The sequence below is a fragment of the Ursus arctos genome, unplaced genomic scaffold (assembly GCF_023065955.2).
Source record: "Ursus arctos isolate Adak ecotype North America unplaced genomic scaffold, UrsArc2.0 scaffold_25, whole genome shotgun sequence".
NCBI lineage: Eukaryota > Metazoa > Chordata > Mammalia > Carnivora > Ursidae > Ursus > Ursus arctos.
The window spans coordinates 1,933,254-1,949,245 of record NW_026622930.1 but is presented as its reverse complement, the minus strand read 5'-3'; the positions used below and the strand labels follow the sequence as shown (position 1 = coordinate 1,949,245).

The 15,992-nt window shown below is 46.5% G+C and overlaps 1 protein-coding gene across 1 annotated transcript in view; it reads left to right on the top strand.

Moving 5' to 3' along the window:
* Positions 1 to 15,992, top strand: part of TDRD9 (tudor domain containing 9) — a 54,651-nt gene that overhangs the window by 22,824 nt on the left and 15,835 nt on the right. The window contains exons 17-25 of the mRNA XM_048220025.2: positions 2,650 to 2,823; positions 5,498 to 5,609; positions 6,578 to 6,790; positions 7,073 to 7,162; positions 8,303 to 8,563; positions 9,687 to 9,842; positions 10,856 to 10,926; positions 11,841 to 11,950; positions 12,484 to 12,580. Coding sequence (XP_048075982.1) covers positions 2,650 to 2,823; positions 5,498 to 5,609; positions 6,578 to 6,790; positions 7,073 to 7,162; positions 8,303 to 8,563; positions 9,687 to 9,842; positions 10,856 to 10,926; positions 11,841 to 11,950; positions 12,484 to 12,580 — 1,284 coding nt within the window. The remainder of the gene's footprint in view (positions 1 to 2,649; positions 2,824 to 5,497; positions 5,610 to 6,577; positions 6,791 to 7,072; positions 7,163 to 8,302; positions 8,564 to 9,686; positions 9,843 to 10,855; positions 10,927 to 11,840; positions 11,951 to 12,483; positions 12,581 to 15,992) is intronic.

The window sequence follows — 15,992 nt, the reverse complement described above, 5'->3', positions numbered from 1 at the left end:
GTTATTTAGAACACATATGTTCTGAATATTTTTGGAAGGTAAATACTCTAAAATCTCCGTTACGTTGCCCCTTATTTTAGCTGCAGATACAGGAAACGAGATGGCACGTTTTGAAGTTATCACTTTGAGTTTTTATTTCCAAGAGAGACTATTCAGGTGCAGAAAAGACTATTTACAGTTTTAAATGGAATTTTAGTTTTAAAATTAGAATTTTCTTTTGGTGTTCTATAAATTGTATTTCATTTATAAAACTTGGTAAATCTAGTGAACAAGAAACACTTCCGCTCTTTGATGTCTAGTAACTCAAGTTGAGCATATTCTGTCCCTTTTCAATTTGGATGAATCCCCTCAAACATTTTAAGTTCTGTTCCTATGATGAATATATTGATTTTCTTTGTAAGCACATGCATCTTCCCGCTGGCCTGTGCGCGTGCTCACCTTGCAAATTCGTAACCCTAACAAAGTCCTTCTGAGTTCTTTTAACAACCGTTACAGATTTAACTAATTAAGCTGATAATGTCTCAAGTTTTTTCAAATATCTTAATACAAATTATACTGAAACTCTTAATTACATTACAAAATCACTTCTTTAAAACTAGAATCACACAGTAAAGTTCTCTTTCTTGAAAACTGAAAGTGTATTTGCCTCGGTGGAGCTCCAGTTACAGGTGGACGTTCTTTGGTGGGTTGAGTAGCCGGCGGTCTGGGCTCTCGCTGATCTGAATCCCTGGGTTGGAGTCTGTTTGTTTCATGTTCTTCCTGTCTGAGCCTTTGTTAGAGGTATTTTTATCCTATTTTGCGTGGCTTCTTGTATTTCTCGCTTTTTAGTCACCGTAGCAATGTCATGTCAGTTACCTGGAGAAGTCGTTGTGTTCTTCTGGGTAAACCAGTGGCAGTTCCTGTGCTTCAGGTATTTAAAGGCAGAGAATGACACAAGTCACTGTTTGACAGAGTAAAGGCTGTGTTCCTTCTGGGATCATGCGGGGCCCACTTTAGCGAGGAACCTGGGTCAGGTGTGAAGGACATCTGAGCACGGGTAGTAAGTACATAGGCGCACCTCCTCCTCCCATAGGAAGCTTTCAGCCTAGGTGTGGGGTTCTGTAGACCTTTGCCTATCGTGAAGTGTTGTGGGAGAGGCTCAGGTGGTCAGAAGACATTGCTTCTGGGCCTTGGGAGCAGTAATGTTCATTGGGGCTTCCCAAGGAGGTGTGTTAGGCGGGTGGTGGAGGTGGCCGGTGGGGCAGGATGGGGTGCTGACCCAGTGGGAGCCCAGCGTGAGCCCTGTTGGGACTTTGGAGAGTGTGGGGTGTGTGCGAGGCACAGCGGAGGCCTTTTGCCAGCCGATGGCTGTGTGCAGACCCCTGAGTGTTCTGAGCTCACTGTTTTGTAGGATGTGGTCAGGGAATGATGGGAGAGGGCTCTTTTGTAGTTTCTAAACCAGAGGTAATGTTTGAAACAAAGGAGGCAACAGGTGAGGCAGAAGCTCTCTCGGGTTTGGCTGTTGTTCGCATGTGCAGAACAAAGAAGAGAGGAGGGCCCGGGAGGGCAGGTCTTTGAGACTGCATTGACCAGACAGAAGGGCTGTGAAGAGCTGACTCCCGGGGGGAGGGGATGGGCGGGGGTCCCACAGGCGGGACTGCAGAATCCTGCTGCAAGATGTGCGTCATGGAAGCGTTGTGGTCTCAAGTGTGAAAGAAACTGCTTCTGAGGAGGGACTCAGGAGCCCTGTAGAGAAGGATAACAGGACAAGGGGTGAGCGAATTGGGCACAGGCCAGGGGAAGATGGGCATGCTCGGCAGTGAGTTCACCAGGAGGCAGGTGAGGAGGGCGGAGGAGAGCCAGTTGTCCAAGGACAGCAGACTCAGCCTGCAGACAGGCTAGGCGCAGGTGCACACTGGATAGGCCGGCTGAGTTAGAGGCTGACTCTCTCACCTGCTTCATGCTCTTCCAGGGCTCAGGTCACACATTTCCATGACTGTACTTGTAGAGCTTGTAGGTCTGTTTGCATGAGTGTGATGTTTTGACCCAGGGGTGTTCATGTACAAGCAAATGTGAACTTGAAGCTTTATTTCTTTATACCAGGAAATGCCAAGCAGATACACTTAGTGCATGCTTGATTCTCATCCCCCAGAGAAAGGGATGGGATGGGTGCCCAGAGATGTGGGAGGGGGTGGCAGCGTGCGATGTTCATCAGCGTGCCTGGGTGGTAAACTTGATGGTGTTTGTGGAGGGAGTTCACGAAGATCACCGACCTACTCATTTGTGTGATTTTATCTTATCTGTGATTTATTTCACAGTAAAGTAGAAAACCCCCAAAACTTGGAAAGCTGTCATTCTGTGTTCATTTTGAGGAGTAGGATTTTGTAGCTGAAAATCTCATTAGTGCTTGGTGTTAATTCTGCATTATTTGCATCATATATAAGGTTGATATCTGGTTTTACTTTAACGGTACATCATTGTAATTTTTATTTCTCTTAAGTAAATACTCTTCATTTAAGGAAACACTCCTTGGTGAATTGTAGAATGAATCAAGGGGAGGTGGAGCTAAAAATTTCCATCTAATCTTGAGAGAAATTAATACGCACTTAGTTCTTTTTTTTTTTTTTGGATGCCTGATAAACTGATTTCTTCTTTCCATTTGTGGAGCAGAGCCTTTGTGGAGTTTTCACGTAATCCAACAGAGAGGTTTAAGACTCTTCCTGCAGTGTATATGGCAATTAAGATGTCTCAGCTGAAGGTCTCCCTTGAACTGAATGTGCACTCTGCCGAGGAGATCGAAGGCAAGGTGCAAGGAGGGGCCGTCTCAAAGCTCAGGAGCACCAGGTACTTCGGAAGGCGGCCCGGCAGGGCTCTGCCCACCTCTTTGTGCGGTTTCAGAGACTGCATTTAAATGAACCTTGCTGAAGCTTACACTAGCAGTACTGGCTTTGCAGCCAGAGTCCTGGTTTCCTCATCTGTGTGTACTTGGGCACATTACTTGACCTCTCTGAACCTTGGTGCTCTTTTCATCTGTTTGTTTTTTCCATTTTTACTGCAAAATAGTTGCCATCTATTGCCGTGAAAGTTTAAGGCGTTCAACATGACGGTTTGATTTCCCGACACTGTGAAATGACTACCACAGTACATTCAGCTAACACAAAAATTTCTCCTGTGACGAGGACTCTTACTAATGACTTTCCCGTGTGTCTCACTGTAGTGTTAGTGGTAGGGACCGTGTTGCGCACTCTATCCCTAGGACTTCTTTATCGCGGAACTGGAAGTTTGTGTGTTTTAACCGTCTTCCTCCTCTGCCCCCTTCTCCCACCCTCCACTTCTGGTACCACAAGTCTATGAGTTTCTAGGAGTTTTTTTTTTTTTTTTAAATAGATTCCACATGTAAGCAAGACCATACAGTGTTTGTCTTTGACTTATTTCACTTAGCATAATGGCTTCGAGATCTATCCACGTTGTTGCAAATGGTAGTATTCCCTTGTTTTTTATGGTTGAATAATATTCCACTGCATATATATACCACAACTACTTTATCCATTCGTCCAGTGATGGGCACTTAATTTGTTTCCATGTCTTGGCTGTTGTACATAAGCTTCTATGAACATGGGGATGCAGATATCTTTTTGAGGAAGTGTTTTTGTTGCCTTTAGATATAGACCCAGAAGTAGAACTGCTGCATCATGTGGTGGTTCTCTTTTCAATTTTTTGAGAATTGTCCATGCTGTGTTCCATAGTGGCTGTACCAGTTTACATCCCACCAGTGCACAAAGGTTTCCTTTTCTTCTATATCCATGCCAGCATTTGTCTTTTTGATGACGGCCACTCTGACAGACATGAGCTGATACCTTGTTGTGGTTCTTTTTTTTTTTTTTTTTAAGTTTTTATTTATTTGACAGAGACAGCCAGTGAGAAAGGTTCGGAACACAAGCAGGGGGAGTGGGAGAGGAAGAAGCAGGCTCCCAGCGGAGGAGCCCGATGTGGGGCTCGATCCCAGAACCCTGGGATCAGGCCCTGAGCCGAAGGCAGGCGCTTAATGCTTAACAACTGAGCCACCCAGGCGACCCCCTTGTTGTGGTTCTTATTTGCATTTGATGCAAATGCAAATGACTAGTGAGGTTGAGCGTCTTGATGACTAGTGATGTTGAGTATCTTTTCATGTGCTTGTTTGCCTTTTGTGTATCTTCTTTGGAGAATCTCTGTTCAAGTCTTTTGTCAATTAAAGTTTTTTTTTTCTTATTGAGCTGTGTCTGTTTAATAGATATGGTACCTATTGTACAGGGTTGTTGAGAAGAGTGAATGGAATGATGTAAGTAATCCTTGGTTTAAATAGTAGGGATTAGACCTAATATTAGTTTCCTTCCCTCATCCTTAGAGTTCCTCATTTCCTTTGTTTAAGCACAGTGGAGTATTCTCTGTTCTCAGCAGAACAGATGGTGGGACAAAACAGAGATGCAGTTGGGAGCCCCTGGGGCCCTGGCCAGCACAAGCCGCCTCTCCCTCATGGAGGGACAGAAAGGCTGGGCTGCCCTTGTGGCTGGCGCCGCGTGCTGACACTTGCCACTCGGCAGCTGCCGTTGGACATGTGGATTTTCTCTTCTTGGACCAAATTAAATCACCATTCAGGATTTGTAACGGATTCCTTTGCCTTTTGGTCACACTTTCCGAGTACCATGTGCAGGAATTCTCAGTCATCCTTTCTTATTTGTGATCTTTTTAATTCAGTGAGGAACTTGACAGGAATTTGGGGGAATCGGTAAGGAAGGGACATATGTCCCACTGAGTCTCATCCTGTGGGGGAGGTTTCGATTCTGAGACTCTGGGGGTGCAGTGGATTAGGTCTGTAACACAGAGAGGATCTTTCCTGAATCACTCTTACTTCAGAAATGGGTCTGAAAGTTGGGGAGAGAGTTGGGTCAGGATCTCTTGTATAATTCTTCCTCTTCATCTTAGAATAAAAGCATTAGGAAAGGGACATTTTGTTTTTATCAAATTTGTATTTCATATTCTCAAAATTTCAGCATTTACTATCTTATTGTTCTCAGGGCTAAATGATAACTCCTTGGTTTATTAGAAAATCACGTATGTCTTTTCTAACAGCATTGAACTGGGCTTGGATTCTGGTACTTTTGGAAAGGTCAGAGTCACCTCTGAAAACAGAAATTAGGAAACATTGCAGGTCTTAGATTTAGAATGTGTACCCTTGAAAGTCAATCTGTAAGAGTCTTGACCTTTAGAATCTACTCTTTTTTTTTTTTTTTTTTTTAAGAATCTATTCTTGAAAGTGTGTAACTCTTGGCGTGCACAGCCCTCCAGGGTAGCTCAGACAGCCGTCAGGAACTCAAATTTGAGATGAAATCAAATTAGTCCTCTCCAGCCTAGGTATTTTATTAAAATGTTCTTTTCTTGTATAAGCAGTGGAATAGTTGGGGCAATAACTTCACATATGGAAGCATATTTTCTTTGTAGTACCTGACTTTGTTTTTCTTCTTTAAATCACGTTACGTAGGGTGAATGTGGACTTCCAGAAGCAGACTGTAGATCCCATGCAAGTCTCATTTAACACATCAGACAGATCCCGGACAATTACAGATCTCCTCCTAACAATTGATGTCACAGAGGTGAGATGGCGTGTTGAATCGTGAGAGCTTTTCTGTCTTCTTCACCTAGAAATGTCATGTTGTGGACATGAAATAGTACACGTACACACCTGCTCACACACCCAGCCCGCGCACCTTAGTGACCTAGCGAATGTGGGTGGGTTCGAATTCCTGTACTTGTTAAATTGAAATGTGGCTACAACACAGTGAAGCACAGATACTCCTTCTAGAATCAAAGTGTAATTCTAAAAGGTTAGGTGCCTTTTAAAATGCTAAAACATTAATTTCGGCAGCATGATAGACGTGAACGTTTAGTTGGCATGGTGATGGATGGTGTGTGATTCAGTTTATGTCAATAAAACTGCATCAGCATCATTACCCTTTAAGGCGTGGTTTTTACTTCTTCACATAAAATATCCGTGGAAGTACATACCTGCTGCCTGGTAAATCTGTGACCATGCTCACCAGGAGACTTCACACAGAAGCTTGGGCTCTGGGCCAACTGGGAAACTGCAGCCGGCATGGGTCCATGCGGCAGCCTGGCAGTATGGGCGGGAGCTGCTCGGTGAGGCCCTTTTCCATGGAACACCCGCTTCTCCTTCTCCCACTTGTCACTGTTCTTTCAGGGGCTGCGTTCACTCCAGACCCACCCTCGCTGCCCTTGAGCGCGTCTGCACTCTGTGGGCTGGGCTTACCGCCTCGGGCCCCATCCCAAGTAAAACAGTCTAGCCTCCTGTGCCTTCTCAAGCCTTTCATGTGTTAGGGTGCTGACGATTCTCGAACCTCTGAGAGAGAGGTCTGGGACACACGTTTCCTCACTGTAGGTGACCACGGATCCCCCTTGTTCGCCTGTACAATTACTTCAGTTCCAGGGAATCCAGTTTGTGAAGTGTAGTATCGAATGTCAGCCCTGCAGCGTGAGCTTATGATAACCTTGACATAGAAATCCTTTCTAGATCTCATCTCTGCTCCTTTTCCTCCTTTTTTAGGTTGTTGAGGTGGGACACTTTTGGGGATATAGGATCGATGAAAAAAACTCAGGGATTCTGAAAAAACTTACCGCTGAAATAAACCAACTAGAGTTGGTGCCCTTGCCCGTCCACCCACATCCAGACTTGGTCTGTCTGGCTCCTTTTGCTGATTTTGATAAAGAAAGCTACTTCAGAGCTCAAATCCTTTATGTCTCTGGGAATTCTGCCGAGGTATGTGCTTCTTTGTAACTAATCACTCAGAGGGAAATGCGACAAACTTGTAGCAGTTTACAGAAAACCTTTTCTGATTTTAAGTGGAAATTAAATGTAAAATCATTTCAGTTAGAAAAGTAGCCTTGTAAAAAGTTACTTCCCTCAGCGCTGTGTGGATTTTAGCTCCTGTCGTAAGACTGCTGGATTCTGGAGCTAGAGTAGATTCTTGTGTGGCCACTGTTTGGGTGGCGCAGGGTGTCTGACCCCGCATTCTAAGTGTGTCCTTTCCCCGTTCTCTAGGTGTTCTTTGTGGACTATGGTAATAGATCTCAAGTAGATCTGGATCTTTTAATGGAGATTCCCTGTCAACTTCTCAAACTCCCATTTCAGGTAAGGTAGGAAGCTGCTGTGCCGGGAATGTGTAAGCTAGAAAGGCTTCTCGAGCTCACACGGCCTGCCTGCAGCCCACAGAGAGGAGCCAGGTCCCTGAGTGGGGAGGGACTTGCTTGGTCACACAGGCCAAATTTGATTTCTGCTTTTTTCCAAAAATGTATTGCCACAGATATTTTTGTCAGTATTGCTTGTGGAGTGAGTTAAAATACATGGAGGGTGGTTTCACACTTAGCAAAAAAGTAGCTGTTTGATTGAAGTAACTTAATTTCAGATACTGTTTCTGAGGTTTTTGGTTGTGTTGTAAACAGCTAGAACCTGGGTGGGCCAGACGCACCAGCGGGCTGCAGTCGGTACAGAAGCAGTCCAGAAGGCATCCCAAACTCCTGTTTGGCTTGAAAAGCAACATCAAATTTCCGACCTATGAAATCCTCATTTTGTATGTGAACCCCTCCCCCCCCAATTTTTTTTTAATAGATATAATCATTTACTTAATTTATTTTTGTTGGAGTCTAGTTGACACAAAATATGTCGGTAGTTTCAGATGTACAACCTCGTGAGTCCACAGCTCTGTACCTTGTGCTGTGCTCACGCAGGCGTAGCTGCCGTCTGTGACCATACAGCACGAGCACAGTACCACTGACTCCGTTTCTTGTGCTGTCACCTCTTACTCCTGTGACTCGTTCCTCCATCACTGGAAGCCTGTATTCCTTATGCCTCTTCACCCATGTTGCCCACCCTCCACCCCCCTCCCCTCTGGCAGCCCACTTTGTATTTATGGGTCTGTCTCTGCTTTTTGCTTATTTCTTTTGTTTTTTAGATTCCACATACAAGGGAAATCATATGGTATTTGTCTTTCTCAGTGTGACTGGTTTCACTTATCATAATATTCTCTAGCTCCATTCATGTTGTTGCAAATGGCAAGATCACATCCTTTTTGATGGCTGAGTAACATTGCATTGTGTGTCTACCCCACGTCTTCCTTATACACTCATCTGTTAATGGACTAAAATGTTTTTAGTAGGATTTTTATGAGAACGTCGGTGAAGATCCATGTTCACGGCCACATTTTAGCAGTTTGTGGGGTGAGTGTTTCCCTCATTTATAAAGCTGGTTCAACCCTGCTCTTCTGTCCTGTAGGCGTTGGAATTTAAGATTTGCAAAATGCGCCCCTCTGCAAAGTCTCTCGTGTGTGGTGAGCACTGGAGCGGTGGGGCCAGCCAGCGGTTCGCCTCCCTGGTGAGTGGCTGCGCTCTCCTCGTCAGGGTCTTCTCTGTCGTGCACAGCATCCTGCACGTGGACGTGTACCGCTACTCAGGGGCCCAGGATGCCATCAACATAAGAGACGTCCTCATCAAGGAGGGCTACGCTGAGCTCGCGGAGGAGCCCTATGAGTCCAAGGTACGCACCTTCGTCCTTATTGTCAGAGTGCGTGTGGCCGTGTGCACGTCCGCAGGCGCATGGGTATGTGTCTGTGTGTTTGGGGGGGGCAGTGGAGAAGCAGGGGTACCATTTTCCTCTCCCAGGATGCTGACGGAGACATAGCTAGATCGTGTTTGTGGTACATTTTAAATGCCTTCTGGGTTTCTTTGACACTTAATTATGGTGACTGGGTGTTGCTTTTGTTAGTTTCCTTTTATTAGGCTATTTTTTTCTTTTTAGAATGAAAATTAGATGTGAAAATGTTCTCTATTTGTGGAATTGTTTTTTCTGTAATGGATTCCAAGATTTAGTTCCCTAATGAAAACAATATTTGTTTCAAGTATTTCACATATTTCAAAATGATTTTCAATTATTTCTTTCAAAATCAGTTCTGAAGCTATTTTTCTTTGAAGATTTCAGAGATGCCATGTTTGAGTCAGATGTTGAAGGCCATGTATTTTCCTTCTGTGCTTTCCGCTGACAATGAAGGGGGCTGGGGTGCGGGAAAGGGGAAACGGGCAACAGAACGGTAGCCAGAGAGCCGGCTGGACTTTCTATTTCCATGTGTGAGAAACACTTTTGCGATTCTGGTCGTGTTCCTGGTGTGGAACAGAAGTTTTATGTACAGAAAGTTCTTTTTAAGAGCTGTTTTTCACCCTCTTCAATTTCCTGATGACTGAAAGGTAGTAAAAGCTGATGAGTTGAGCCTTTTTTTTTTTTAAAGATTATTTATTTGAGTGAGAGTGTAAAGCCAGGGGGGAGCAGCAGAGGCAGAGGGAGTAGCAGACTCCCTGCTGAGCAGGGAGCCCGATGTGGGACTCGATCCCAGGACCCCGGGATCATGACCTGAGCTGAAGGCAGATTCTTAACTGACTAAGACACCCAGGTGCCCTGGTGAATTGAGCCTTAAATGAATCCTTTCTTATTTCTTGTGTTTGAATTTTAAAATGGCCTTACTCGATAAAATTTTCTCCTGACCTTAGTGACCTAGTAATAAGCTAAGAGTAAGGTCACGCCTGTGAAATACTTTGATTAGTTTAGAATAAAGTACTTGTAATACAGTTTTTCTCTTAGCAAAATGAACTTTGCTTATTCTGTTCAGCAAAGCCACGAAGCTCTCAAGGGTCTCTTCTCCAAGTCTGTAGAAAACATGGCAGACTTGTCTACATCGTCTCCCGTGAAGGATGATGAAAAGTACCTGATCCGGGTTTTGTTAGAGAGCTTTTCTTCTAATAAACTGGGTGCCCCCAACTGCAAGGTAATTTATAGGAGCTGTTTTAAAAAACAATTTAAAATTTATGGAACATAAGAAGTAGGAAGATCGTTAGGAGAAGAAAGGGAAGAAGAAAGGGGGGGGTAAACAGAAGGGGGAATGAACCCTGAAAGACTATGGACTCTGGGAAACAAACTGAGGGCTTCAGAGGGGAGGGGGGTGGGGGAATGGGATAGGCTGGTGATGGGTAGTAAGGAGGGCACGTATTGCATGGTGCACTGGGTGTTATACGCAAGTAATGAATCATGGAACTTTACGTCAAAAACTAGGGATGTACTGTATGGTGACTAACATAACATAATAAAAAAATACTATTAAAAAAATAAAAACTTGAAAAAATGTAAAAAAAATAAAATTTAAAATAATTTTACATTTATATGCTGAGTCTTAACTAGTAGTCGTGATGGGCTTTTGTATCCTGGTCAGTGTTGGTACTTTTTTCACAGTGGCATCTATCTTAGTAAGGGAAAGACCTGGGGTCTAGTGTGGAGAAATGCTTAGACTAGTTCTTTTGTTTAAACCAGCCTTTCCAAAGGCGACCTGTGCTTGTTTACCCAGTTGAAGGAAGCAGTGCGTGGGCTGTCGAGAGCCAGGCCCACCGCAGAGGCCGCTCCAGCCCCGGCCGGCAGTGGAGTCGGTGCAGCTGCCTGTTTCGGAGAACAGGCTGCCGTGTGCCGTCACCTCCCCTCTCACCACCCCAGCCTGTGGCCCGGTGTTCTCAGTGCCCCTAACTCAGTCGGATTGGTCTGATGCAGTGAAAAGAATAACACTTCTTCTGAAGTGTTCGGCAGTATTTCCTTTCTTTGGCCAAACTCTTCTTATCTGTCGATCACAGAAAAGCACCAGAAGGCATTTTTTTCCCACTGCATCTTGAAGGTGTTATAATTGAGGGGTAGCTGTTTTCTTGTTGAAAACATGAGCTAACGTTTGGATTTTTAAAATGTATATGAAGTGATTACTTGCCTATTGGTAACATTTTTCATGGTTTTTATCTACAGGCAATACTTCATGGGCCTTTTAACCCTTATGAATTGAAGTGCCATAGTTTGACCAGAATATCCAAGTTCAGGTATGATTAACTTAGGTTCCCCATGGATTTCTTTTTTCTCTGCTCCTCTATTTACAGAACTTAACAGAAACTAATCTTTCTTTAAACTGTTGAAACGTTCCCTTTTCCAGCTCCTTCTCATTCCTCTCCTAGCTCCAAATCTGAGATATTCTTTCTCTCTTATATGAAAGTCATTCTGTGTAAGACATTCTTGAATATCTTCCAACAAGGGCCTCATTTTTTCTGTTCTTATTGTCATTGATTTTCATTCAGCAAACCTGTGAATGCTTACTGTGTTTGGGAACAGTGTGTAGTTTGAGGGGAACAACAGCGATCAAAATATACTCAGTGTGATCCCCAAAATTGTGTGTCCAGTGGGGATGATATGCAAGGGAAAATGGGTCCTCAGAAGAAGGGTTGATGAGGCTCCTGAACATTATGAAAGCCTCTCGAGGGGCCCCTGAGCACACTCAGGCTGTGAAAGGCCATGGAGGTTTCCAGAGAGACCTGAGAAGTGCAAAGGAGTTGGCCAGGGTCGGTGAGCTGGGAGGTGAAGGCTAGCTGAAGGGTGTTCCTCAGCGTGGGCCTTGGCCTGTTTGACTTTGCACTACGGAATGAGTGTGGTGAGGTTGGAGAGTGGGTGGGAAGCAGAGGGGCTGCAGAGCTGGAGTCTGGGGCAGAGGTAGCGATTTGGGCATAGTCAGCGTGTGGGTGGTGCTCGAGGCCTGGGAGCGGGAAAGAGCTGAGGGTGGAGAGGTGCTGGTCCCGGATGAAGAGAGGGGGCATGAAGGATGCTGGGATGTTAAACAGCTTCCACCTGTTGAGCACGGCGCTTGTGTGTTTGACCGTGTCTTACATGTGTTAGCTGCGGGTTGGACATCGCACGTTGCCTTGCGGGTGGATCAGCCTCCGTCTCCTGACGATGCCCTTTTCAGATGTGTTTGGATCGAGAAGGAAAGCATCAACTCCGTCATCATCAGTGATGCCCCTGAGGACCTTCACCAGAGGATGCTGGTTGCAGCTTCCCTTTCCGTCAACGCGACAGGTGAGTCGGGCTGTGGGCCCTCATCATCTGCTCTGTCTCCCTCCCCTCTTCTCCGTTACTAGGAATGATTTATCCTATAATTAGGAAACACATTTATGTGCCTGTGCTGTATTTTCAGGTCATTTTCTGAGTGCATTGGCTGATAAAAGTTTAAGAAATGGAGCACATCTCTTTCCCTTTTGTACAAGGGTGTGGGCATTGATTTCTTGATCAGTCATTCATTCCATCATGCTTGTCTACCAAGTAGAAGAAATCGAGGTTCTTGGCCCTGGGACAAACCTGAAAGCTTGATGAAAGGGAAGAGAAGAGTAACCACACAAATGTTGTTCCCGACAGGACAAAGGTTGCAGCATGCTGGCCAGGCGGATGCTGCCGGGTGCCATGGGATCGGACTCTAGGGGCACTTGGCTGTGGGGCTGAGCCCACGGGGATGGACTCTGCAGAGGAGGGGATGAGGAGTGTGCCAGGGAGGCGCGCAGCGTTTTGCAGAGTGAAGTCCATGCCTGACGTCTTCTTTGTTGACTGTCCAACAGGGTCCACCATGCTGCTGAGAGAGACCTCTCTGATGCCGCACGTTCCCGGCCTCCCGGCTCTTCTCAGTGCGCTGTTTGCACCAGTGATGGAGTTAAGGTTCGTCCACTCTGTCCAGGCTTTGTGAAGTGAGAACCCAGCTGGGAGAAGTGGGCGCCTGTCCGCCCTCCTCCTTTGGGGGAGGAAACACCGAACAGCCGGCCGCGGCACTCGTGGCTGCTTGTTGATCTTCCACGGGCTTCAGTGTGGTTGAGGCGGCTCTGCTGTTACCGACATACCTACGCTTGGACTTAGTTCCCATACAGACAGCATCACTTGGGGGCTTGAGGAACAGCGGGGCTGGAGAAAGAAAATAGGAGCTGAGACTAGGCTCAGGATGAATACCGTGCTGATGGCTGTCCTGTCATTAAGGGGCTGTGAAGGTGGCTCTCAGTTGTCAGCAGGCCGCCTTGGCAGTCCCACTGGTGATGGTGACCAGGAGGTAAGAAGGCTGACTGCTTTGCGCACTGCAGCTCTTTTGGTGCTGAGATGAAACAGGAATTTGTCCTGAAGGCTTTAGCGAAGTGAACTGTGTGAGCGGGAGTACAGCCCTTGACAGCATACTTGCTGTGGGGACATATGGTCTTTATTTGACGTTCGGCACATGCAGAGCATTTATCCTTGGGGAAGCCCGGATGGGCTTCTGCAGAGGGGCGGCAGCTCCAGAGAAGCAAGGTCTGGTCTTGAGGAAGGCTCACGCCGCCAGTGAGAAGTGTGGCTGGCTGTGGGGCGGCTGGTGGCTGCGGCCCAGGCCTGCAGCTTGCTCAGCCCTCTCGCCACACGCCTCCACAGAGTCCGCTAGCACGGTCGCAGGTAGTGGTCATTTTCAGTGTAGAGAACGATGTGTATGGGGGTTTTTTTGCACTGAAAAGATCTGCTACTTAGAAAAATCTGGATAAGGCTAAATGGGAAGATACCTGATCATTTTTAAACATTTAGTGTACATATTTTCAGGATTATTACATAAATTTTTTGTTTTTAGGTTTTTGTCATACTACATCTTTTCCACAGTTACAAGCATTTTCATATTATTATGACATCTCTGTAAATATCTGTTAAAATAGAATTTATTAAAATAGAATATTCTACTAAAGTGGAATATTTAATAAATAGAATATTTAATAGAATATTAAAAGAAAATGGCATCAAATACCACTGAGTGGACATAAAATGGCTTTTATAAACACTGTCCTATTTTATTTATGTATGCATTTGTTTCTGACCCGCTCTTGTCCTGAAAGGATTTAATACGCCTTTAAATGTTGGAATTGGGCTTCTCTCTCATTTTGCAATAATGATGTGATAAATATCTTGACAGTATTTATCTTCTGAGTCCTCACAGGGGAGACAAACCTATAAAAACAGCACATTATGTGTGATTATCTAACAAGGAGGAATGCTCCGTGTGGAAGGAGGGAGGCAACTCAGTGAATATGTGAACACAAATTCCTCACCGACTGCTCCTGACACTCTCCTTGCTTCTCTCACTACACTAAGGTCCTGCCTGGACTTTTCTTTTAACTAGGATCTTTTGGAGGGTATGTGTGACATAGTGTATTACTTTTAAATCTCCAAAGTGCAAGTGGTTATGTTACAGAGACACTCAAGAAACATGGAAATAATTGGTATTTAAAATACCATCTTTCTAGAACAAAATAAGCTTACTAGGAGAAGGTTCTGTGTGAACAGGTGTAGTGCTTTGCACATAGCCGATACTCTGAATTCTTTTTGTTGAGTTTAAACGAGCCAGAGTGGGTAGTTTCTGTGACCACGTGGGTGACACTGGGTGGCCAGAGCCTCATCCAGGTGGTCCCCAAGAGGGGAAGATGGGGCCTGGTGCTTTGTTGTTGCAAGTCTGCCTCTAATTAGTTGGGTGAGTTTTCTTTTAATTTGATGAGTCAGTAGGAGGCGTTATTTGAGGAGCTTTGGAGGGGTTTGACGTGGGCGAGCTCACTTCTGTCACCCAAGGTCTGGGCCCAGCGGACCCTCAGGGCAGAGCGGCCGCCATGGCTGCCTGAGCGGCTTTCCCTCCTGGGCACAGCCCGGGGGCAGCTGTGGCTGGCAGGCCGCTGTTCCAACACAGAGCCCATGGCCTCTGGGTCAGCTCTGTCATTGTCCTGTCAGAATTGATGGCAAATCGAAGACCAGAAGGTAGTTTTGCCGCCTCCAGCACACCGTCTGCAGGGGTGTTGGCAGGGGTGGTGCTGGCGATCCCCGCTAGCAAGTAGAGAGCTGCGAGGGGTCTGGCACCTAGGGATCACTGACCTGGCCGCTGTTCCCCGCCCCTCCTCCGCGCTTCTCGCTGCCTCCCTTTGCTTTCCGCCAGCCTGGGGACAGGGCCTTGGTGGCTCTGCCCTTAAGAAGGACGCAGGTTTCCTGTCACCGTTGCCTCCAGCCGCCCTTCGGCACCCCGGTCCCAGGTGGGCTTCGCCTCTCCTGCTGCTCCCGCGGCCCCTGCCCCAGTGTGCTTCCCTGAGCGTCGCTTGTGTCCACTTCGGTGCCCTCAGTACTGTTGTTCCTGGCGAGGGCGGAATGCTCCATGGTAGCGAGCCTGGCGTCTGCAGGAAGGAGCAGAGGTCGGAGAGCAGCTCCTGCGAGGTGCGCTGCCATGGTGCCACCCTTGCCTCCCCCAGTGGCCGCTGGGTCTCAGGTCTTGCGGCTGGTGGGGAGGGACCACCAGTGGTTTTGGCCTGGCCGTTACGGCGCCTTCCGCAGGTCAGCACTCCAGTTCTGGAAATAAGGGAGGTGGAATCTTCCAAAACAACAAAAGGCTCCACTGGGCAAAACTGTTAAAAATTAATGGGAGGGGGTTAAAAAGGGAACTTTGACTTTGTTACTGTTTATTCCAGTTACTTCGGCTGCATGACAGTTACTTCCAGCCGCCCTTTTGGTGCTGTGAGAGGAGGTCAGACGGGGCCCCCCAGGGACGGCTTGTCTCTGCTCTTCAGCCTCTGGGTCTTCAGCAGGCGACCCCAACGGCGGCGACGGGGTGGAAATCAGGCCTTGGCTTCTCTGCTCACAGGTCTAGTGGTTGATTCAGGTCTTGGGCTGGAGGCCTCAGTTTCTGCTCTTGAGGCTCACGAGGGCCTCCCTATGGGGCTCTGCGTGGGCTCACTGGGGCTTCCTCAAGCATGGTGACTGGGTGCCAGAGGTCAGCGTCTGAGAGAGAGCTGGGTGGAAGCCGTGTCCTCTTTTATGGCTAGCCTCAGAAGTGCCCCCGTCCCCCCTAGACCCAGAGTGCGGGACCACAGACCCTGTGTCACTGGAAAGTGTCCACTTTCCATTGTGAGAACGGCACGTAGGGTGGGAGCTACTGACCTCACCGTCTGTACAACACGCCTCCTATACGGTGACGTATTGTCTGAATCATTTGCGGTGTCGTCAAGTACTGGTCTTTAAAAAAATTTTGATCGAAATCTCGTGTTTAAAAAGCCTTAGAAAACTTGAGAATAAAGCAAAGGTGTCTTCAAGT